We start from the raw sequence: 26,167 nt of genomic DNA, 5'->3' as shown, positions 1-26,167 counted from the left end.
ATGAATTTTAAATGTTAGCTTAAACATTCATATTTTTCTTTTGTAGAAATTGAACTATTTCCTGAATTGACTGAAACAGAAGATTATGAGGTATTCTTATTACATTATTTTGCAGGATATTATGCTACTGCTAATCGAAAATAAGTGTTTAATAGAATATTCAGTGTGAATATTTTGACATTTGAAGTAAAATATTTAGCTATCACAAAGTTAGTCTAAAGCATTCTAAATAATATGGTAAGTTATAGTAAAGCATGAAAAATGATTACAGGGCTGCAATTCTATAACGTGTCTAAAGGTAGAGTCATTGAACTAACAGCATATATATCTCAGTAGACACTTCTAGGACATGGCTATTGATTGGCTATATGAATCAGACTGATTTATATCAACGAACAGATGCTAAAACGTCTTCTCAAAAATATATATTGTACACAATGCAGAAAACAGCCGTACCCAAAAATAGGTTTTGCCATGTGTTCTTTTAAATAGATTTCCCAGTCATGCTGTACTTCATACTTTATTTATTTATTTGTCAAACATATACAAGATAACAAGTATAGGTATGAACATAAACATGAACAAAGGAAGTAAATACAGATAAATGGGGACAGAAAGACGGATGGTAGGCACGCTGATGTGCTTATGCATGCCCCCTTTACGGACCTCTTAAGAATGGGGTGAGATCCATGGTAGACATTTTGAGATTGAAGCTGTGAGGGTTTGAGGCTGTAAGAACAGGGTCGGATAAAGCATTCCAGGTGTTGACCACTCTGTTGCTGAAGTCATATTTTCTGCAATTGATTTTGAAGCGGTTTACCTTGAGTTTGTATACTGTTTGAGGATACTGTTTGAGGAGATGAAAACTTTGAATCTTACGATATATTTTACATTGTGTATCAGTAACTATTATCAAGAGAGAAAGGAAATAATTATACATAGAGCTTATTATTGGATGGGAATCAAATGTAATTCATGACATCTAATGAAATTATTTTCTGGTTCATTACCATATGTATTTCTTAATAGTGATTATGTACATCACTGAAAACATTCTGTATGTTTGCAAAATTCTGGAATATTGCTAATTCCCAAAACAACTTGGATTCTACTTTTGGCAGTCTTTTTCAAAAGGATATACCCCCAGGCCACAGCCCACTACCAGGCCATTTCAGAAATGGGCTGTGGAAGTGGCAGGTGAGCGGGCACGCAACTCCATTTGTGCAAGCAGGGGGTGCATGTGCCCACCACTCGCACAAGTGGAGCTGTGCACATGCGCGCATTTGCCCACCACTTGTATGTAACCATTCTCTCTTCCTCCCCCCCCCCACCAATCTGCAAAGCCTGGGGATCTGCTACTATAAGCTACCAAAATACCATTTTTTATAATATCTTAGTTCATTTATTCAGGCATTATTTAAGAGATCATTAACTATATTTTACACATGTTTGCTGCCTATTTTTAAAGGAGGAAGATGAAATGGAAGATGAAAGGACAGGGTTGGATGAAGATGCTACTGTAATTGCCAGTAGAGATAGTGCAACAAACCAAATACAAAAAAGCAAGTTCCAGTTAACTACATCTAGCTACAGTCAGGAAAGAATGGAAACAAAATTCAATGAAGATGAAACACAGAGATATTTCACAGAAGAGAAATACTTACCCGATCATTCCAAAACAATTTCTCATCAAACTTTTCCACCTATCACTGAAGGACTAAAGGAGGAAGAGGATAACGCCATGGAATTTCAAGCAGCAACAGCAATTGTTCCTCCTGCAAGCAGCTCCTCCAAAGGTAATGAGGAAGAGTATGCACACACTTTTTCTGGCAATGAAACAACCAGAGAATCTGCTGCTGATAGTAATGAAGATGATATAGAGGTATCTGCTTTTAAGCCTGACCTAGAAACTGATGACTCTTGGGGTTCCATTCCTATCACCTCTGCTGCCCGGTTAGTTACTATGGAGACATCTCAGGAAAATACTTTTAGTTCTGGGAGTCCAGACACAACCACACAGGATGATCTTTCTCAAAACTATGTCAAAATTCTATCAGAAGACATGTTACCCTCAAAAGCAGAAGAATCTGCTCCCAAAATATCTGCAATCAATGAAAATGAGTGGTATCCTAATAGCACAGATAGTACTGCTGTTGCATTGGATAGCAAGGATCTTTCTAACGTTAATTCCCCTATTCCTACAACAGCACTTTATCCTAATGATCCTGAGGGGCCACAAGATACTTCAGTTGCAGTTACAGTATTGCTACATTCTTCTACCTTTGCTCTCTCCTCTTCTGAGTTATCATCTTACTCTGTCTCATCAAATTCTGAAGAACATGGCTCTGCTTCTTCTGGAAGTGAGGTACTCTCTCAGACAACTCAAGCAGTTTATAATGGTGAGATACCACTTCAACCTTCCTACAGTAGTGAAGTGTTTCCTCTAGTCACCCCTTTATTGTCTGACACTCAGTTGCTCAACACTTCCCCTGAAGCATCAAGTAGTGATGTGACCTTGCATGCTACACCTGTATTTCCCAGTGTTGATGTGTCATTTGAATCCACCTTGTCTTCCTATGATGATGTACCTTTGCTTCCATTTTCCTCTGCTTCCTCCAGTAGTAAAATGTTTCACCATTTATATATGGTTTCTCAAACATTTCCACAAGCTGCTCCAGCTATTGAAAATGATAAAGGGTCCCTGCATGTTTCTTTGACATTGGAGGAGGGTGGCACATTAACCCAATCACGCTTCACTCAGTTTTCTGATGTGACGTCATATCAGATGATCCATGCTACTTCAGAGACATTGAGATTTGGCCATGATAGAACTCACTTGTTATCTCAAGTGGAACCACCCAGCAATGATTTCAATGGGCATGGAGTGTCTACAATGTCTGAATCTATTTATGCTTTATCTGGTAATGTGGGCTCTCCTCAAACTGTTGCTGCTTCTTATTACACGTCTGAATTTGTGCATGAGTCTGTTGGCACATTTCACCAGGGTCCATTGTTTAGCAGCTATAGCAATATGCCGGTGCCTAAGCCTTCTTCTGCAGTCTCGCAAGTTGATACTTTTCTGCGGCCACCATGTTTTCTTTCTAGTGAAATGGATTGCTCTGAAGCTCATTCTGGTAGTGAGTCCCTTTTGCCTGACACAGATATTTGGTCGGTACTGAAAGCTTCTTCGCATGTTCCTTCCAGTGAAGTAATGTGCAGCACACCTGTATTTACAGGTGAGGTTGAGATGACTCCCCAAAATGGTGTAATGCATGGATATGACAAAGGACTGCAAATTTCTGCTTTCAGTGAAATGGCTTCTCATACTGAAAATGAAATGACTGAACCTCCTACATCAGTTTCTAATTATGAGATTCCTAAGCAGGATATACGTCCTCAAGAAAGCCTCATTACTGTCTCTAGTGCAAAGGGAATCCTGCCAGGATCTATTGCTTTTCCTGTTACTAAGGTGTTTGGTTATTATGTTAGTAAGCGCTTGGAAAATGTTCCTATTCAGTCTTTGCATGTTACAACTCCGGCCTTTGATGACACTTTGCTTAAGCCTATGCTTAGTGCAAGCTCACAGCAAGCTTCCTCTACCCCTGCTTCTAGCAAAACACTGCCTTCTCCCAGCCAGCAGTACTTTTACTGGGCTTCAGCTACCCTAAATAATATTTCATTGCTGCAAACCTCCTTTCAATCCTCCAATGACGATACAGTGCGTAAAACATCTGTGCCTGGTGATCCAGTACTGGTTGAAAATGTTACAAATGGTCATAGTAGTAGTTCTGTTTTTAACCAAATGTTGCCTCAAAGGGCAACAAATGCAGCTGAAAATAAAAAAGTATTGCATTCTACATCAAAACCATCTGCTGTAAATATATCCCATACTGTTGGTAAGGCTATCAGTTCACCAGAAAGTTTAACTTTTCCCCATATAAGTGATGAATACATCTCTCCCTATTTGCATAAGAGTGAAGACATACAACAGGTTTCTCCTTCCTTGTATAATAATGGTGTGCCATATCCACCAACCAATTTTGAAAATAAAAATGCTTTCCCCCTGAATGCAGTGAATACAGTGACTATTCCTGTTGGGCCAACTGAAATGTTGCCAAATGCAGCTGCCTTTATTCAGAGTTACAGCCTTCCAAATGATTTGCCAAAGGCTGAGTCTCTCACTTTATCCTCAAGTGCTAAGATAGTTGATATGACGTTTTCTATGCCTGAAATAATTTCTGATTCCATTCAGCATGCCTCTATCAATGTACATAGTTCTCTTACGGCTGATTCTTCCAGCAGTGAAGGCAGCAAAAGTTTAAACCCTCTATTAATTCCCACTCAATTGCTCCCCACAACCAGTTCTGATCCTGCATCATGGTCTTCTCTTGTTGATCATGAATATGATGAGTATGATAGTGGCTTGCCTGTAAGTGGTTGTCACACATGCATTTCCAACAGAGAAACTCAGGAAGAGATAGATGAGCCAGATACTGACCTAAACAGTGTGAACAGTCATCAGAACATAATTAGAAAACTACATTTTGAAAGTCCTCAGAAAAAGGAAGCAAAGAAAATCCTCAGTTCTTTGTCAGACCGTACACTTACTGAGGAGACAGACCAACTCAAGCAAGCATCAGTTCCAGCCATGGCTCCAAACAGGAAGATGAAGAAACACGGTGATCAGGCTTTACTGGATAATTCCATTCAGACTCTTAGCAGCCCATTGCAAAGAACATTAGAATCTAAATCTTGGGCAGTTTTTACCAGTGATGAAGAAAGTGGTTCAGGTCCAGGTACCTCAGATAGCATAAATGAGGAGATGTCCACAGATTTCAGTTTCTTTGATGTTAATGAACATGACCTGGAGGGGGTAGTTGGAACAGGTAACTCAGAATTAACTCCTGGACTGCAACAGTCATCGATAGAATTCATATCTAGAGCTGTCTCCACAGTATTCAACATTTCTGAGGCAGGTTAGTTGTGGGTGGGTATTCATGATTTGCATAGCTATAGCAGTCTTCTAATTTGATTTTAATATCTTTTTAAAGAGAATTCTGTGGATTGTAACTTGGAGGCAATACTATGAGAAGGCCCGTGTTCATTCAAAACAATGTGTTCTCTGAATCTAGGAAATGTTCATTAATATGACACTTTTTGGAGATTAAGTGCAAAACATTTTCTTTATGTTAGCTTATGTTCTAATATAATACAAAAGAAAAAATGAAGTGGGATGGGAAGAAAACAAAGCATCAGTATTGACTTTTAGAACTATGAATTTATTATATAATTCAGCTAGAATAGCTGATGATAAGACATTTCTTGGTAAGGAAAAGCTTTTGATCTCAATTGTTTTGACATAAAGGCTTTGCTATCTTCCCTCGCACTAAAACTGAAAGAAGAATTAAATCTTTCTTTATATCTATATGACTTAATTTAAAATAAACATTAGGGAACTAAAATCAGTTTTTTATTCATATGATATAATGCAATGTCAAATTATGGTCTCGTATGATAAAGATTTAAATTAAATTTGATAAATTAAGTGTGAACTGCACACAGAAGCTGTATCTGTAGAGGGCAGTATTATATAACCTTTTATCTTTTGTGTGTAGAAAAGAATTGTGTCTTTACGTTTCTGAGACTTCAGCCTCATATACAACAATTTGAGCTAGTGTGCATGGTTATAAGGCTAAAGATTCTGAGGAATACATTTTGTTTTCTTTTTTTCTTTTTACCTTCACTAAAATGATGTTATGGGTATCCAGCATATAGATTTTAGATCATCACATGAAATATTCACCATCGGAACAATCCAGTAAAATGTATATCCATGTGTCACACTGAACAGCTTTCCAATAGTAACATCAATCAGATTATTGACAATTTGTATAAAGGATAGAAATGAAATATGCAAAGAGGGATTTTAAAAGTTAAATGAGGACAGTACATTTAATTTACTCTAATTAACAATATAATACATTGTGTGCAGTTCACCCTAAGCAGCAATTAAAGGATACATTAGAAAGGCTGCATGCTATGCTTCACGGGAAGCAATCTTTGATTTTCTACCCCTTCCTGGTATTATAACAGTATTTCCTTCTACTCTGCTTTATTTTTATTTCAGCAGAGCAGCAGTTAAACATTAATGTTTTCTATGAAGTGGTATTTTGTTAATCAACTAGAAATGCACATGAAACCTAAGTTCAGGAAACAGGAGTAAGCCTGAAGTCCTACAAATGATTTTAAAGTGTTCTTCATGCACACAAGAGAAAATCACTTCATGGATTTTCAAGTCTAAATGAATGGATTGAATATTAGACTTATCTATGGCTATAGACTGTGGCTGAGGGACTTTATTTATTTATTTAGCAAAACGCAAGATTCAATGACCTGGCCCTTTGAGTCTAAACCATATGTATGAGTAAAGTTTTTTGGTCCCTAAATAAATGAGGTGCCCCATTGTAATAATTCATCATTACTACCTTTGAAGCAGCAGGATCTGCACATACAAGCTATTTTCTGAATGGCCAGCAGCAGCACAGCTTAGAGCAGTCCTGTTGAATGGAGCAGCACTTACAGGTTCTTACCATATCTGAATTGCACAAATCCAGACAACGGTAAAACAGCAAAACTGAAAGTTTTCTGTATCTCTTTGATGCCACCCAGAATTCATATTGTGCAGCACAGAATAAGGCTGGCCATCCACAGCCCTCTTCTGCTGGTGACTAATTCTATCTCCATTCTACAAACCTAGGCAAATGCCAAGGTAGGAGAGTGGGGGGGAGGTGTTAGAGTGAAGATCCAGGATAGGCTGCAATTCTTGCAGATCCCAAGGTGGCCATCATCCCTGCTTTGACTGCATTTATGCCACTGACTTTAAAAATACCTGTTATTCCAAGAGTGCGGGGTTGTAATAAATAAATGAATATTGGCAAGGAGGATGATCTCATTAATAGCATTCCTTTAGAAGTAGGCAATTTTTTTTTAGCAGATTAAGGTTTTTGTGTTGTTCTCTATAAATGGTTTTTAAATGCAGTCCATTATTCTTCGTTCATTATACAGTACTCATTATGTTTGCAAGGCTCCTAAATACCCCAGCCTCTTCAGTGGAGGAAAAATCTCTTCAATGATTTTAGAAGTTTTGATTTGTTTTCTGCACTAAAACCATGTGGAAATTTTTATCAGATTATGCAGGTCAGATCTGTGTGAGCAAGACAAACTTGAAAGCAGAAGAATCAGTTGCCCTGAACAGATTCTTGACAGTCAATAGATAGTATTAAATAGATTATTAAAAAGGCTGTTTGTTTTTTTATTTTTTTTGGCTGTGCATTTTGGTGTATGAAATTCACAGTTTATATCCTTCCATTGTCAGTAATATAAATTCAGAAATCTGAAGAAGTTTCAAAAAAAAAACTTCAATTGCTTTACAGGCATTAAGATGTTCTACACAATCTTGTGTAGTGGGAAATGCTGATAACTTAAAATAGAGAAGCCTAATGTTATTTTAGATGCTAATACATGTGTGCAGTTTGGTACAAATAGTGACTGCCTTTTTCCTTAGGATTTTGTGAAGTTTTATATGCACCCGACTCTTTTGCACAGCACCTACTTTTTCATGATGTTACAGTGAACAAAATGCTATTTGGTTTGGATTCCATACAAGCTTAATCAGTCTTTCCCTTTCTTTCAGTCCTTTTTCTGTGCTTTCCAAATCTGCTTAGAAGGATCACTGACCTCTTTGCAGAAGGAGAAATCCATTTTGCTAGCCATATCCATTCTGTTGATTGTTGAACATAACTCCATGGGCCATACAACATCTTCTTGAAATCATTGTCAGGATTGCTTAAGTGTAATAATAGTTTAGAATTGATCCTCATTTTTTTTATCATGGCTTATTTCTCTAGTCCTGTGATGCAATTTAAATACAGACTTTTCCATCAAGTTGGGTATTTACTAAAATATAAACTACAAAATTTGGCCCAAAAAAGCATTTTCTATTTGTCTTGATAAAATCATTTATTTCAGATAGTAGGTTTCCAAATTTGGCCCCCTGTCATGCTGTCCTCCCCCATCCCATCATTATTACTGTTTTCATTTTCAACCAAGAGCTCAGTTTTATGTATGGGTTCCACAAACGCATTTATATTGTCATTGCTGGGAAATTTCACATATTTCACAATATGTGCCTATGTCTCCAGACTATGTTAATACTTCAAATATACTCTATGAAGACTTAGAAGATTATAATTTTAGCTTCTAGCTTCTACTCTTTTCATTAGATCATTACAATATATTGAGCTTTTATGGAACCATTTATAATTGCAGAAGAATACCTGCCATTTGATGTCAATATATTAATGAAGAAAAGCAGACATTTTGATACAAAACATTCTACAATTTCTTCCAAGTTCCACTGGCAGAAAGGTTAAGCCTGGTCTATTTCTGAGTTGTATTGTTATAGAAAAATCCTATTTTCTTATGGGAGTTACCTTAATGCAGATCTGATCTTCAATGAAGAGCATATTCAAAACATTTAATTATAAAGTATGAGTAAAGAATAAAAATGGTAAGTTAGAAACAGTAATTGCATCCCATCAGCATTAAACTATAGGGAAACATATATGAAATTATTTTTATTGTTTCTAGCCATAAATAAATAAAGGACATGCCTACTTTATTATTCTGGATTGAATCAAACCTGATTTTTTTCGCCATAAAATCATGAATGGCAAATGGGATTCTGGACTCTGAGGAGGTTCAGTTGCTTAAGCATGGCTTCTCCTGCTTTGCTGCCTTTTCTGTCTATTTCCCTTAAACTGGTTTGCAAATGTACATGTGCTGTCTATGAATACACACGTTCACACACATTTTGCTCTCTGTGGTAAAGCATATGGGTAAGTGACAATAACCTAGGATTCTGAAATCATGGCCAGTTATGTGCTGTCTTTTGCCAAAGTTTAAATATAGGCTGTTTCAATTTTCTCCGACTGCAGAAGCAAGTAATAGTAGCCATCAGTTGATTATTGGACTGCCAGAACAGAAGACAGTTATACCCCTTGTGATCGTATCAGCCTTGACATTCACCTGTCTAGTGATACTTGTTGCTATTCTAATATACTGGAGGTAAGCTTTTCTTTTTTGTCAGCCTCATTTATACTCATTTTTGTTAATAATTTCTCTGCCTGATACTGGTAAATCCTGTTTGGGTAATTTTTTAATAGAGAGTTAATGAATTCAGATGAATGAATTTAATAGAAAATCATAATTGAAAGTCTGAGCATATTAGTTCCTTGTTTGAAGTAAAATTTCAATCATGTTAAAATGCTGTTAAAATATTAAGAACAATCCTAAATATGCACTGTGACATTGGGCAAATGGTGGCTGATACTTTTTCAACTGAAGTAATACATTGCGCTGGATAAATGGATGGTCTTCTGGGTTAAGTTATTTATTCTGTGACCATTCCTTAGAATCGTTGAGGAGATTATTTCTCCACAATTTAAGGACCAAGCAAATTACTAGTATGAAGATGCACATATTTGATTGGGCACAAGAAATATTTGCTTGAAGCATAATTTTGTGAATTCTTAGTTGTTCTTTATGGCACATTTAAGCCAATTATGTTAATATCTGTATAATGTGAAAACTCATATGGATATTGTGATTATTAGTATTATGTTTAAAATAGAAGTGCAGTTTTTTTCAGTTGATATGAGGGATTGGGAACATCATCACAAAAAGGCATGGATTTCAACTAATCATTAGATCTCAGTTTGTTTTATTGTCTCAAAACACAAATTTATCAGATTCATGTTAAAGTGCAAATCAAGCAACATTTCCTATGTCTCTTGTCTTCTTGGCATATCTTAATTCTGGATGTGGTAAAGTCACACAAAAACAGATGAGGAATATTAAAGTTGTTTTATAGAGCAAGGAATTAATTACATATTGCATTTAACATATATAATACATAGTCTTACAGGGCATTCTGATTCATCATCTTCAGCTTCTCAACATTTACAGCTTTGTCACAAATTTTCATTTTGTCCTACTAATTGTTTATTTTGTGCCAACTCGATTTGTGTTTTGGCCATTTCAAGAAATGTGCAAACTTTATGGCAATGTCTAATCAACTCACCTATAAATTCACATTGTCCTTGAAGTTTCCCATAAGTAAACCTGCTCTCCATAGTCTTGTTCTTGCCCAAAAGTTTGAAAATAATAATATAATAATAAATATTAAATAATAATTGATGATAAATAATAGTTTGTGATTAGGCAGTAGCTAGGTAGTAACACTTGCAATCTACACACACACACACACACACACACACACACACACACACACATGAACACCGTCTTTCCCACTTATGGCTATCAGGAGCGTGCCTCCTTGTCCTCTTCAGGCCATTTCTCTCCTTCAAAGCCTGCAAATTCTAACTCCTGCTGGACTTGAACCAATTTCCTGCCACTTTCCCGGAATAAGAAATCAATTGCTGTACTTGCCATGTATTTGAGGTTATTCTTTCTAGAGCTGCTGCTGTGTTCAGATACCTCTTTTGACACCATTTAATACTTGTGTCATGTAAGAAAAGACTAGTGCTGTCTCATACAAGAACAAAAGCTTTCCTTCTGTCTTAACACAAAAATATTCCAGAAGTTGGAACTCTGTTTGCTTGGAATATTTTGTGACTTAAACATATAAACTCCCCTTGATTTGAATTGATCTGATTATATTCTGGCTATTTAAATTGCCCAAATTAACTATTGCTTACACATGTTTTAAGTATTATTTCATCTTATATGGTAATTTCATATTAAAAAAAAATACTAATTTATCATTATATTTCCTTTTTCCATAGCAAAAAGTTTATTGAAGCATAATGCAGTCTATTAAGTCCAGCGTAAAAGAATTTTCTATCCACTATAATATATTAGTATTTAAATCAGTGGAAGCATAATAGCTTTGAAAATAAAAAAATCCAGCTTCATTAATTTATGCAATAGTCAGAAAACAAATACAAAATGAAAAAGAAAAAATTGACTCATTCGGAAGGGCTTTCTTTGCAGCTGTCTCATATTAAAAAAAGCATATTTGATAAATAATATTTCTGATAAAATAAATGATCCATATAAAGTTATTAGTAGGCATAATTATCTAAAATTGATTTTTTTAATTAAGGAAAAACTGCATTGTTTGAAGCTGAAGTTGATTAGTACTGTTTTTTAATTTGCTAATAGCATGCTCTTACCAGATGCTATTTCTATTATCATCACATCTGGAGTACTGAAAGAATATTCAAATTATGTTATGCAACACAGTAAATGTTTTGACTTAAATTGCTAACTTTCTTTATTGATCAATGAAATGTTCTATAATCTATAATGAATGGGCATAGATAAAGAGTGCTACAGGCTGATGATCATTTGATTAACTAACCTTTCCTCCCTGAATTTCAGCTGTTTTATTGGAAACTACTGGAACCTCTTCACAATAGTTTACTTTTTCATTAAATTCAATATCCCTGGAGAAACATCTCTCAGTAATATATAAAAAGATGCTTGAAAGAGCAGATCCAGAACTAAGCTAGCTAGTTTATGAAAAAGACCTGTTAAGGAAGCATTTGGATTTTATTGCAGTAATAGTTTTATCACTGAAACATTAAACTTCATTACTAAGAATGTGTTTCAGTGATATACCCTTGCCACTATGACAGATGTCTGCTATATTTTCTGCATCTTCTTCAGGTAAAAATTGTATTTAAAAACAATTGTGTCATATATTGTTTTGGAGTGATCTAACCGAAATTAAAGCTTTAAGGTGTCATTGCATATATCTTTTTTTTAACTGTCATTTAGAAATCAAGGCAATATAAATGTATTAAACTTTGGCTGAGGAATGTCCTATTATTTGGAATGTACTGTACTGATGTTGACATGTAGGTGTCAGAACATGCATGCATAGTAATTTTTTTCCCCTCAAGTGTTTCAGTCATGATTTAACAGACGAATGTAATCTTAATACTGGGTGGAACTGTCTTATATTTATGTGAAGTTTTGTTTTCTTTTGTTTTAGGAAATGCTTTCAAACTGCACACTTTTATTTAGAAGATAATACATCCCCTCGAGTGATATCCATTCCCCCAGCACCAGTCTTTCCTGTGTCAGGTATTATGCTTAGAATTTATTTTATGAAGAATGACCATTTTTAATCATGGTGATTAATGCATCATTTCAGTAAATAGAATTGTGAGTTGACAAAGAGGCATGATATACAGTGGTGAAATCCATTTTTTTTTTACTACCGGTTCTGTGGGCGGGGCTTGGCGGGCGTGCAAAATCTCCATTCCCACCCCACTCCAGGGAAAGGATACTGCAAAATCTCCATTCCCACCCCACTCTGGGGCCAGCCAGAGGTGGTATTTGCCGGTTCTCCGAACTACTCAAAATTTCCGCTACCGGCTCTCCAGAACCTGTCAGAACCTGCTGGATTTCACCCCTGGTGATATACCATATAATTATGTGTTGAATAGACATTCCATTCAGGCTTTTGCAATCAGATTATAAAATCTAAGCATCCAGCAGAAGAACATCAAGTTCAGTGCTATATGCAGAATGGAGGCTTATGTTCTCCTGTATTTGGGTATCTGATCAGAAGCCTGTTCTAGAAATTTCTGAACATGGTAGATAATCATAATCACTTTGAAATGTAATTATGAGTGACTCTTGGTCTTTTGCATTTCTAGATGTGGTTCCTAAAAGGCAAATTTATTGTTTGACAATTTTATGTTTATGAAACTATATAGGAGCACAAAGCAAAGAAATTTGAACTTAAATCTATTTTATCATCTCCTGTGCCACCTTCATTATTAACAATGTCAGTATATTTAGATATATAGAGAATATGTCAGGTTTAATTTCGATTTGTAGACATTAATCCAAAAGTTATTTCTGAAGGGAGATAAAAGCTAAGTGTATGTGCCTTGCATTTAAGAAAATATAAAATTCTTTAAAAAGTTAAATACCAGGATTAATCATCACACAGAAAAAGCACAGAAAAGGCTGGACAAAGAGTCCTTTTCTAGATAAATGTGTGTGGGCTCTATCTCTAGCATTCTAGCAAGCTTCAATTGACAATGAGCAATGACAATCACTCTCTCGACAATAAGTATCGGCAATATGCTTACAATATGATAGTGAGCAATTCTCTAACTGCAATTCTTTAGCAATTCCCTAAATAAAATTGTATTCGAGAAGATTTATTTTATCCTGTGTTCCATCTTGTTGAAGTGAACTTTCTAAGCAGCCTAACAGTCCTTCATACAACTTATCTTTCTATTTTAATTATTTATTTTGCAACATCTGGATCTTTATCCCTTGTGTGTTTGTGTGTGTAGATATTCATATAAGTTTATCCCACTTTATATAACATGTAATTTCTATGCCTATTACAAGTGTGCTTCTGTCTTTTCCTTATAGTAAAATTGTATGGCTGTGTATTTAAAGGAAAATTAACATTTAAAAGTTAATTTTAAAAGTTAAAAATAAATCAAATAAAGTAAATAAGTAACATATAGTCTAATTTCATTAGGAAATACATTTTGACAGCTTCCTTCCCCAAGGTGTGAAGTTATTCTTGCACATTCATGCAGTTTTATGCAGGTTTGAACTGCTAATTTGATCTGTGCATTCAAGCCTATTCAGATAAAAGAAGAACAGATGGATCCTAATACAAAACAGCAAATTATTGTTAGCTAAAGCTTTAAAAAGTTATTTAACTTAAATAAGGGAACATCTGCTGACACATATAGAAGTTTCTTGTGCAGTTTTTTTCAATGTTTATTCATCATTTGAAATTACAAAGTATGACATAAGAAAAACAACATACAAAGCAACCTATTGTTCATATTTGGGGGGGGGGGTTAGTTCAATACCTCATTTCTAATAAGATAATCACAGTATCCCTCTAAAAAACCTAGAAGAAGCTCAAGAATAATCAGCCACATCATTTAAATATTTTATGGGGAAATGACATTCAAACACAAAGCTAATTAAACTTTTATCACAGAAAATTTTTATATATCCTTTAGCCTTTTTTGATTTTAATAAGTCGAGGATCTGAAAAATGTATAGGTATCTCCCTGAAGTTATGATTATTTATTTGGAATATATATATATATCCACCCATTTAATATGCAGATTTCATCCAGCTAAAAACAGTCAACAAAAACAATTAAATAAATATGTTTTTTTAAAGTTTGGGAGGAAAAGTTAAAAATAAACACTAAAAAACTCTGGCAGGAGTTTATTCCAAAAGGGAAAAAAAAAAAAAACTAGTGAAATAAGGCACTCAATTGCAATGTGCTTATTCTAATTTTCAGGAGAACCAATCAATCTTGGACCAATAATTAAATGTATTTAGTTTGCTGTGCTGATGTATATTTTATCCTAGAATAGATGTGCTTGGATAATTGTGTGTCTTCAGAAACAATTTTCCATGTTCCACTGGTGCATTTCAACAATGGAGAGATCCATCTTCTGACATGTTTATGAAGGAACTCATTAAGACTTGACTGTTCAAAAATAATAACTTAAAAATAAGTACTTATTTACAATTACTTTATTTACCTTTTTTACATTTCTTCTTCCCCACATCTTTCTCCACTTTTCTCAATTTACCTTTAAGACGATGTTGGAGCAATCCCAACAAAACATTTTCCAAAACATGTTGCAGATTTGCATGCCAGTAATGGATTTGCAGAAGAATTTGAGGTACGAACTATTGCTCCTTTAAAATTAAAGGCACAGTTGAAAGTATATTCATAAGTGAAAAAAAAATCAGATTTTCTGAATTAAAAGAATGAATTGTGAAATGTCCATATTTATATATGGAAAAGAAATGTTTAATCTCAGCCATGTTATGATGAGCACAAAGTGGATTGGGTATGTGGCAAGGATCAAGTTGAGTAGTTTCTGTATGAAAAGAATATCTAGGCTTATGTGGGGTTGAACCACACTTTTAATTACTATAGTAGAAAACTGTAGTAATAACGCTGCAAAAAGTACACATAAGAACTAACTAAAAAAAGTACAAGAAACTATGTTTGAGCCTTTCTGCACGTGGAACATTTGAAGAGGAAGTTTTATTCTGACAGTCTCCTATAAATCTCCCCATCTCAAACTTATTATTGTCCTGTACTCCCATTTCATGTGTTATACGTTTCATAGGTGTGAGGCACATGGATGAGGACCTGGCTAAAAATCAAATTCCTAACTGCAGTATCTGCTAAATGTGAACTCCGTTGAACTCTTTCATTTGACATAGTTCAATTAATTACCCTCTGTGTTTAAGTACAGTTCTCTTTTAGACCCACAGTACTGTAGTTTAAACCTCTTACTTTTTCTTCTGCTCTTTCTCCTTTTTCACTGGACTTCTCATTCTGTACTTTATGCTCTTGAAGCTGAGTAGTTGTTGGGTTTTGACATAATTGGCATGTCGCACCTGAACTGCTGCTTCTGACCTTAATTCTGAATAATAAATATGGAAGTAAAATGGTTTTGTTCACTATACTTAAACAGAGTGTGCTCGGAGTACAGGAAAAGAGAAACATTTGGAAGTCTTGATCAATATATAACAGAATAATACATTGAATTTTACCTTATTCAGTTTCGCATCTTATATTTGTGAGACTTCCGGTGTGTCATATTAGTTTCATAAGAATACATGTATACATCATGATTTTCTTCTCTAGAAAGCAATGCATGAATAGTATTGCTATAAAGCATTGAAAACATTAAAAGTAACCCCATTAGATACCTAATTTCTGTGTCTTGCATCAGTGAAATAGAAATTTAACTTCATTTGCAGTTCATATATTTTACCAGTTCTATGCATGACATTATTTGCATGTTTTAATGGAAACGTTGCCATTAATATTTTTATTTGCAAAACAAGTTTGCATTTACCAACTTTCTGTTTAAGACAATACTACTGAAAAATCACAAGCATTTTTACGCATTATGCATTGAAAACAACCTATGATAGCAAAATGATGTATTTCCACTGACTTCAATGAACATTGTATTATACATCTAGGCCAGGGGGGGTCAAACTCATGAACTGCGGGCCAGATCCAGCCTGCAGGGTGCTTAGATCTGGCCCATGGGGCCACTCTGGAAACAGTGAAGGAGCAGCCTGCGGTGCCTCTGCCAGCGAAAACAGAGCTTGGGAGGGCCACGTGTGAGCTCCATTTTTGCTGGTAGAGGGTTGCAGGAGGATGTCCCAACTGAAAACAGAGCTCGGTAGTCCATTTTCGCTGTCAGGGGACTCGGGCCACCACAGGCGCCCCCTGACATGAGTGACGTCAAGCTGGCCATGCCCATTCTGGCCACACACCCCCAAGGTCAAGCACAACCCTGATGTGGCCCTCAATGAAATCAAGTTTGACACCCCTGATCTAGCCAGTAAAATTATGTTTCAAAATGATTTTAATTGCATGCCTTATTATTGGAAATACTCAGCAATATTCAATTATCAACATGTATATATCTATCGTATATATGTGTATCTCATAACCATAACTGCTTTCCATTGTATTTGTAATATATAAACATTCATTTGTGTGCTGTGAAATTTGATTTATTTTTATTTTTGCATTCATTCCTTCATTAGACACTGAAAGAGTTTTATCAGGTAAGGAATTATTTAAACAAATCTTATTTTAGTAAAGAAATAGTGGCAAGATGTGAATATTTGGTGGGGTGGGGCCATGTATGCAAATATACATGTGTATTCAGCAGCATGTTTCTATTTTCTTTTTTTCAGGAAATCCAGAGTTGCACAGTAGATCTAGGTATTACATCAGACAGTTCTAATCATCCAGATAACAAGAATAAGAATAGATACATAAATATTGTTGCCTGTAAGTAATTCTACATATTATTTATTGTAAACAGTAATATGCTGAGAAATTCTACAACTTGAAGTCCATCCTAAAGTTGTTAATGTTAAGAAATATGATATAAATTAGCTGCTATATTTCTATGTAATTGGAGAAGCCATCTTGACTATTTGCTAGAGAAGGAAGATGAGGTATAAACAGATAACTATACTATGTTTGGGTATTCCAATGAAACTTTTTTTTAAAAATTGTAACAGTTTGGTTTAAATGATAGTGTGTGTGTGTGTGTGTGTGTGTGTGTGTGTGTGTGTGTGAAATACCACTCACAAATCATCACAAAATCTCCAGAACCGTAAAGCCTACAAACTTGAAATTTGCCACGTATGTTCCTCTTGGCTTCTAGGTGCTCACTAAGAAACGATTTTTTGAAATGACCATTAGAACATTAGTATTTCCTATATTATTATTATTAACAGGCTCTGATGCTAAGTTCTACTCCCCCTCACCACCTGAAAAGAAATCTGCTCCAAATGCAAAACACAAACAGAGGAGAGGAGTTTCAGTTTTACTTTCACAGCAGCAAGCAGTGGATAGGATAGAGGAGACTTCTGTGGGACAAGCCTGAGGGAGAGAAGGGGGATAGGATAGGATAGGATAGGCTTCTGTGAGGCAAGCCTCAGGGGGAGAAGGGGATAGGATAGGGGAGGCTTCTGTGGGGCAAGCCTGAAGGAGAGAAGGGGATAGGATAGGAGATGTTTCTGTGGGGCAAGGCTGAGGGAGAGGAGAGGTCAATCATAACTATTCATTAATTTTTAAGCTGTAAGTGTCGATTTATCAAGCCCGATCACATAGTTTTGTAACAGAGCACGGGTATTCAGCTAGTGCATGTATAAGTCAATATGTACAGAACAGAAAGCAACCTCTTCCCTCTCTAGTTACCCCAAGGAATCTTTTGTTTCTCTAGGAACAGTGTAGATCATCTACAAAAGGAATATTTCACTAAAAACTCACATAGAAGCTTTCATATATAGCCAAAAAAAACCTCTACCGAAAGCAATTACACTCTCTCTTCGAGTCCTGTATATTTTTATTTTGGTTTGTTTTCACCTTATTGTATTATGTTTAGTAAGTAGGATAGTGGATGCACTATAAATAATTTCTGATTTTTTTAATTTTAGTAGTTCACTGTTAAGAAAGACTATTATTCCTGTTGCTAAAACATTCTTATTTTCACTTTCTTTCCAATGTAGATGATCATAGCAGAGTTAAACTTACCCAACTTTCAGACAAGGATGGAAAACCTACTGACTATATTAATGCCAATTATGTTGATGTAAGTTTGCATCTTCCCACATATGGCTCTTTTATTTTTGTTTATTCAGCATTCTGTGTGAGTTTTGACCTTGGATCGCTGAAAGATTTCCCCTTTTCCAGCACTGGAAACAATAAGAAACTGGAAAGAAGTATACCAAGTTGCTGAGAAAAAGAAAAAAAGAGACCCAGCTGAGAGCTTAAGTCACCGAACCAATAAAATAAATTAAGAACATTAAGAAAATGTATTCTTTAGAGCAGTGTTTTTCTGCTGGCTGGTGGAATTTGGGGAGCTAAAGTCCACATCTCTTAAACTTGCCAAGGTTAAGAAACATTGCTTTAGAGAATATTTGTTGAGGAGGATGGAGAGATCTTACATCTTTATCCCATTCTTTGTATAAAAGAATATGCACTGTAAAAAACAATATATTTATTATAATCCCCTTTTCCTCTCCACAATTTGATACGTGAACCTTAAAAGCAGATCCAAAGCTGCCATTAAGTATGTGTTGATACAATGGCATATGCAAAAACTATAGTGACACCCAAATGACATTCAAAATGAAGTCATCACACAAATGCTGCCATTGCATATTTTCACCCTGATGTCTGGTCCATGCATATGACTCATTGTGTTTGTGTGAGGACACCATTATTTATCTGCTTTTCTACATAATTATTTTTATACATATAATCTCAAAATGGTGTGTGTGGATAGTCTTATACATTTTGAAGTAATTCCTTGAATATTAGCTTCAGATTAGCATTAATACTGTATATCAAAAGCCTTTTGATGGATTAAATCAAGTCTCCCCATGCCTAGAACCTGTAGTTTTAAAGGTCCCAGTTACTCAAAAGATTTCTTCCTTCCTTCCTTCCTTCCTTCCTTCCTTCCTTCCTTCCTTCCTTCCTTCCTTCCTTTAATTCTTTCTTTCTATCTTTCTTTCTTTCTTTCTTTTTTCTCCTGTTTAAGATAAATTGCATATTGGTGTTTACTTCATGGGTCAAATAGCAGTTGGTTAGCAAATGGAACAAATTTACATAAAATATTGGTCTGTCACATACCCGTTCATGTTATTCCAGTGGTGAAATCCAATTTTTTTTACTACCGGTTCTGTGGGCGTGGCTTGGTGGGCATGGCAGGGGAAGGATACTGCAAAATCCCCATTCCCTCCCCACTCCAGGGGAAGGATACTGCAAAATCCCCATTCCCTCCCCACTCCTGGGGGAAGAATATTGAAAAATCTCCATTCCCACCTCACTGGGACCAGCCAGAGATGTCATTTGCCGGTTCTCCTAACTACTCAAAATTTCCGCTACCAGTTCTCCAAACTACTCAGAATTTCTGCTACCGGTTCTCCAGAACCTATCAGAACCTGCTGGATTTCATCCCTTTTGAAAAAAAACTGTGTAAAAGGATGAGAGAGCCAATCATCAATCCAGTTCAGCCTGAAAGTCTGAGAAATCTATGCTAAGCAATATTTAACATTACATCCTCAACTATAACCTCAGTCCAAGAAAAAGGTGTAATTTTTATTTCTCAATCCATAAAAAATGAATATATTTCGTAGAGGATTGCCCGAAGCTACCATTTCATTAAAAAGAACCATATGTCATTGTCCTATCATAAACTGTCTTCTTTGCTTTATTTCATGCAGGGCTACAACAGACCCAAAGCTTATATTGCAGCTCAAGGCCCTTTAAAATCAACAGCGGAAGATTTCTGGAGAATGATATGGGAACATAATGTGGAAGTCATTGTAATGATAACGAACCTTGTTGAGAAAGGACGGGTATAAACCTCTTAGTTAATATTCTTTAGCTTTATATGTTGTATGAACTTCTCAATAAAACCTATTAATTGAATGCTTTCTAGTGATAAACTCATGGAACAGAGCAGGTTCATTTTAAATAAACACACATAGGCTTGAAATATTTGAAATATTAATATTAGTCATTAGAAAACCTGAGCTGTTCAAATTCAGTTGAGAAAGAATTTTTTTGAAATCTGCTCTTAATAAAATCCTCTCTCTCTCTAGCTTTCAAAAGTGATAACTACATCTCCAGGAATCTTGAAGGCAGAAGTCTGGATTTGATCTTATTTTCATTTGTATTGGTGAATTCCATAATTCTAGAAAATTAATAAAAACATTGAAGAAAGTTGGAAAGAAAAAATTAATCCTTGATTGAAAGTAATCTAATTTAATACTATTTTTCAAACACGATTGGCCATTTCCATGCCATTTCCATTCAAATCAGATAAAATATTTTAAAATTCCAAAGTCTGGGGAAAAATAACAGCCTTCACAGACCCTTTATATAATGTAGTCACTTAGCACTAGAGATATTTAAATACACACGCTCGGACAGTTTGCTAGTTAAAATAATGCTTTAAAGCATCCTTTCCATATTAACGTTGTATATTTCTTGGCTGCCAGAGAAAATGTGATCAGTACTGGCCTGCTGATGGCAGTGAAGAATATGGAAATTTTCTGGTGACACAAAAGAGCATTCATGTTCTTGCCTACTACACCGTGAGGAATTTCACTATCAGGAACACCAAAGTGAAAAAGGTAGATATTCCAGTTGGTTGTTGCTTATGTTTTCGATTTTGTTGGGATCTGTTGGTTTTGCTTTGTATTGTATTGTCTTGAATAATAATACCATACTCAATTTTGTAGATTGCCAGAGTCACATTGTGAGAGATGTGACTTCACAAAACTATAAAATAAATATAAATGCTGTTGATTTAATTTTTATTCTATGTCATAGGGCTCCCAAAAAGGAAGGTCAAGTGGTCGTTTAGTTTCTCAGTATCATTATACTCAGTGGCCTGACATGGGAGTTCCTGAGTACACGTTGCCAGTGCTGACATTTGTTCGAAAGGCATCCTATGCTAAACGACATGCTGTAGGTCCTGTGGTGGTTCATTGCAGGTCTGTGGTTCTCATCTTTCACTCGTTAGATATTTATTCCCCTTTTCTCCTTTTAATTATTAGCAAAAACATAATGAATCTCTCCATAAGCAAGCTACCCTGTTTCCCTCAAATTAAGACATCCCCTGATATTAAGCCCAATTGGGCTTTTGAGCATATGGCAATAAAGCCAAGCGCTTATTTCAGGGTTCAAAAAAAATATAAGACAGGGTTTTATTTGCGGGGAAACACAGTATATTTTCTTAATGCTTTCAATTCAAGTGAACTTCAGTCTGCTTTATAACTTGGCTTTCTCATTTAGGTTTCACTTTAACAAAGCAGATTTTGAATCATAAAGTGTAAAATGTTGTTTTCAACTAGATATAAGGAAGTATCAAGGCCTTTCTTCTGCAGGTGACTCCTGTTGTGAATGAATTGATCTGAATAGTCGTATTAATGCTTTTTCTCAGATTTATATATATTCTTCATTTTTAATGTTTAACAGTGCTGGTGTTGGAAGGACAGGCACATACATAGTATTAGACAGCATGCTCCAGCAAATTCAACATGAAGGGACTGTCAACATATTTGGGTTCCTGAAGCATATTCGAACACAAAGGAATTATTTGGTGCAGACAGAGGTACGAAAATGGTTTGCTTTGCTTAGGTTGTCCATGTTGTATCATGAAAATTCACAAAGGTAACTTTTGAAATGGATTTAAAAGAGGCAAATTAAAATATTCTATGGTTCCAATACCGGTTACAGAGCCCTGTTATAAAATGGCTCCCCTGCCTCACAAAAAAAAAATACAGGTAACATAACCACCTGAAAACTGATTAGTTTCAATATATATATATATATATATATATATATATATATATATATATATATATATATATATATATATATGTGTGTGTGTGTGTGTGTGTGTGTGTGTGTGTGTGTGTGTGTGTGTGTGTGTGTGTGTGTGTGTATAGTTAATATTTCGGGTTTCTTCCCGTGTAATTGTGGATATATCCCTAAAAGGGTAGAAGCGACGTTTCGGCAGAATCCCATCTGCCATCATCAGGCTTATGCCAGTAGTCATTTTGCACTAATATATATATATATATATAGTCATTAACTTATGACCAGATACTTAGGGATCATTTGAGGTTACAATGGCTGCATAGTCACATGATTGCATTTTGACCATTTGGCAATTTACAGCCATTTGCAGCGTCCCATAGTCACTTGACCATGAATTCCAGCTTTTTGCCAGAAACCAATGTTTACTTCCAGTTTCCAATAAAAAAGGCCCATTGGATACAATGGGTGCATTTAATGACTACAGCATTCACTTAATTACCACAATGTTCTCTTAATGACTGCCATAAAAAGGTCATAAAATCAGGGATGGTCATGTGGTGACCCACTGAATGACTGCCAATATCTTATGTCCACAATTCCAGGCAGAATTATTGTTGTTAGTCAAGGGTTACCTGTAACCTTTTCAGTGTATTAGAGAAATATATTAGAGAAATTAATTAAAATCTATTCTATCACAGAAAATTGGCATGAGCATATTTTACTTGCCTGAGTGGCGTAGGAGGCTAATGCCTCCTAAGGCAGCATTTAACATCCAGCTGCCTGCAATTACTGCGAGTTCAATTCTCACCAGGCTCAAGGTCGACTCAGCCTTCCATCCTTTCTAAGGTGGGTAAATTGAGGACCCAGTTTGTGGGGGCAATAAGCTGACTTTGTATAAATACACAAAAGTATGAAGGCTATTGCTTAACGCATTGTAAGCCGCCCTGAGTCTCCGGAGAAGGGCGGCATATAAATCAAATTAAAAAAAAAAACTTGTGGGCTTCATCCACATTTTACATTGCAGTGGCATGTGGGCAAAAAAGGAGGTGGCATCCACACTGGTGCTATCGAAGTTCCCCCTGATTTTTTTTATGTGTACTGGAGCCATATTTTGAAAGCTATTATAAGGGAAGTGTAGAAAATGCCTATATCATTTTATAAGATAAAATCAGTATCAGCTCCCTGGTTTTTGCTCTGCAACTTCAATAATTAGAAGAAATCCGAAATGTGTTTACATGAACAGTGGAGACAGTATCAGGAACATTAAACTGATCTTTCTTGGCACCTTATGTTACTATTATAGTGTTTCCATATCACATCTTACTGAGACCTTTTTATTACCTTTTGTGTTCTAGATCTAAAATAAAAAACTAAAAATTTGTCATGCAGATCAGTTCTGGGGTGGATTTAAAATATAGCACTGTTCAAACTATTCTTATATACCTGTAAATATATATGTATGAAAATAGTATAGTAATTAAAGGTACCGGTAATTCATGATGACCACAACTGGCACAAAAATTTCCATTGCTCATCAAAGTGGTTGTTAAGTGAGTTGTGTCTGATTTTATGACCTTTTATGCTATGTTTTTTAAGTGAATCATTGCAGTTATTAAATGCAGTGATTAAGCAAATCCAAATTGACTTTGCTTCTTAAAGCTGATTGGAAAGATCATAAGAGGCAATTGCATGACACCGGGATATGCAACCGTCATAAATACATGTCGGTTTCCAAGTATCCAAATTTTGACCATGTAACCATGGGGATGCTGCAATGGTTGTAAGTGCGAGGAATGATTGTAAGTCACTTGTTTTCAATGCCGTTGTAATTTTAAATGGTTGCTAAATAATTGGTTGTAAGTCAAGGAGTACCTGCATTGATGCTACGAATGGTACCTTCCTTTTTTATTTGCTTGTACTAAGTCCTCAAGATAGTCCAAACACAGGAGACTACATATGACTGACAAGTTCTAACAAAAATAAAACATTACACACCTTATAGTTTGTTGATGCCTCCTGTGATCAGTAATGAATAATACATTACATTATATATACATTACAGCATGGTACTGTAGCAATCTCTATAATTGTTGTAACTGTAGAAAACATTTCCAACTTTGGAATAAAATGTATATAATTGTTAGTCTGTTCTGCTGAATAGTTTATAGTAGGACGTAGCCTAAATTAACTGGCATTGAATCACAATAAATATTAATGCTATGACCAAGACTATTTCTTCATGTTGTAAATCAGGAACAGTACATCTTCATTCATGATGCACTTGTGGAAGCCATACTAAGCAAAGAAACAGAAGTACCCGAAAATCACATTCATGCCTATGTGAATTCACTCTTAATACCAGGACCAATGGGAAAGACAAGATTAGAGAAACAGTTCAAGGTGAGGCTGTTTGGATTTCAAGAAATTGGCAATTCAGCCTCAGCTGTTTCCTCAACTGTGTTGCAAATACTGCCATGTGAAGTATGCCAGTTTACCTCTGGCATACTCTAACTATTTACCTCTAACTACCTGGCATTTTGTTCTGTGCCTTCTGCATGCTAATATCACTGTGTGTGAGTTGGGCAACTATATAAATTTATAAACAAACCAACAAAGTTCACACTACTTGCCAGCCATAGAGAGATACTCTGTGCTTTTGCTGCCTAACATTTTGACTCACTGAAATCATAGTACCATTACCATGTGTTTCTGGGGTCTGCCGATTAAGCAGAACATGACAAAATGTCTGTTATGACTTCATAACACAATTGATATGACCTACACAGATGTGTACAATATTGGGATGCAAGAGAAAACTCCAGGGTTTGCATTTTGACATCACATCACAAGTTTTGTCATTTTTCCAATATTGCAGTTGCAATACCTATCAGGAATAAAATGGAATTTGCTTTTCCTCCCTGATGCTTGGATCACTTAGGCTGTTTGTAAAAAATGAAATATATATATTGAAGTGAAAAAGAATAATAATAATCTGGCTATCTATGGCAATGAATATACTTGATAGTAAGCAGTATCTTTATAGATACACCATGTCCCAGTTGCTGCTATAGAACCCAGATGATGATATAGAATGGAATGGAATGGAATGGAATGGAATGGAATGGAATAGAATAGAATAGAATAGAATAGAATAGAATAGAATAGAATAGAATAGAATAGAATAGAATAGAATAGAATAGAATAGAATAGAATAGAATTCTTTATTGGCCAAGTGTGATTGGATACACAAGGAATTTGTCTTTGGTGCATATGCTCTCAGTGTACATAAAAAGAAAAGATACATTTGTCAAGAATCATAGGTACAACACTTAATGATAGTCATAGGGTACAAATAAGCAATCAAATCATACTAGGAAACAATATCAATATAAATCATAAGGATATAAGCAAAAAAGTTACAGTCATGCAGTCATAAGTGGGAGGAGATGGGTGATAGGAACGATGAGAAGACTAATAGTAATAGTAATGCAGACTTAGTGAATAGTTTGACAGTGTTGTGTCTAATTGTTTTGGTGTGCAGTGCTCTATAACATCATTTTGAGGGCAGGAGTTGAAACAGTTTATGTCCAGGATGTGAGGGGTCTGTAAATATTTTCACAGCCCTCTTTTTGACTCGTGCAGTATACGGGTCCTCAATGGAAGGCAGGTTGGTAGTAATTGTTTTTTCTGCAGTTCTAATTATCTATTATATTTAATCCTCATCAACTGCTTTGTATCTTAAACTGTACCACTAATTACAAAACCTCTTTCACTGAAGGCCAGTTAAGTCATGTGGTTAAAGCACTAGGTCAGGAACTGGGAGTTCATGAGTTCTAGTCTCACCTTATGCATGAAAGCCATCTGGGTGACTTTAGGCCAGTCATTCTCTCTCAGCCCAACTCACTTCAGAGGGTGGGTGTGGGGAGAATAAGAGAAGGAAGGGGCATTGGCTGCCTTGAGTTATTTCTATAAATAACAAAGGCAGAATATAAATAAATTTATTGTACTTTAGAATTCCATCATTAACCTATTTTACTTTTTTTGTGGATGAATGTTTAGTATAACTTGAGATTTAGAAAAATTATAGATGGCTGGATCGAACATTTTATGTGGTCCATGTGTGTATCCTGGTAGCTGGGGAGCTGGATGTAGGTCAATAGCTTTTATGCAGAAGTATTGCAGTCATG

At 35.5% G+C, this 26,167-nt stretch overlaps 1 protein-coding gene across 1 annotated transcript in view; it reads left to right on the top strand.

Moving 5' to 3' along the window:
• Positions 1-26,167, top strand: part of PTPRZ1 (protein tyrosine phosphatase receptor type Z1) — a 120,409-nt gene that overhangs the window by 85,882 nt on the left and 8,360 nt on the right. Inside the window, exons 11-23 of the mRNA XM_070947947.1 lie at positions 47-90; positions 1,469-4,976; positions 8,997-9,126; positions 12,080-12,171; positions 14,690-14,775; positions 16,676-16,696; positions 16,829-16,925; positions 18,155-18,237; positions 19,874-20,008; positions 20,654-20,788; positions 20,988-21,151; positions 21,636-21,771; positions 24,234-24,380. Of these exons, the coding sequence (XP_070804048.1) occupies positions 47-90; positions 1,469-4,976; positions 8,997-9,126; positions 12,080-12,171; positions 14,690-14,775; positions 16,676-16,696; positions 16,829-16,925; positions 18,155-18,237; positions 19,874-20,008; positions 20,654-20,788; positions 20,988-21,151; positions 21,636-21,771; positions 24,234-24,380 (4,778 nt within the window). The remainder of the gene's footprint in view (positions 1-46; positions 91-1,468; positions 4,977-8,996; positions 9,127-12,079; positions 12,172-14,689; positions 14,776-16,675; positions 16,697-16,828; positions 16,926-18,154; positions 18,238-19,873; positions 20,009-20,653; positions 20,789-20,987; positions 21,152-21,635; positions 21,772-24,233; positions 24,381-26,167) is intronic.

The sequence above is a fragment of the Pituophis catenifer genome, unplaced genomic scaffold (assembly GCF_029215685.1).
Source record: "Pituophis catenifer annectens isolate HBS135680 unplaced genomic scaffold, rPitCat1.0.hap2 SCAF_7, whole genome shotgun sequence".
Taxonomy (NCBI): Eukaryota; Metazoa; Chordata; class Lepidosauria; order Squamata; family Colubridae; genus Pituophis; species Pituophis catenifer.
Note: the sequence above shows the minus strand (reverse complement) of the source record. Positions and strands in the feature narration are given on the sequence as shown.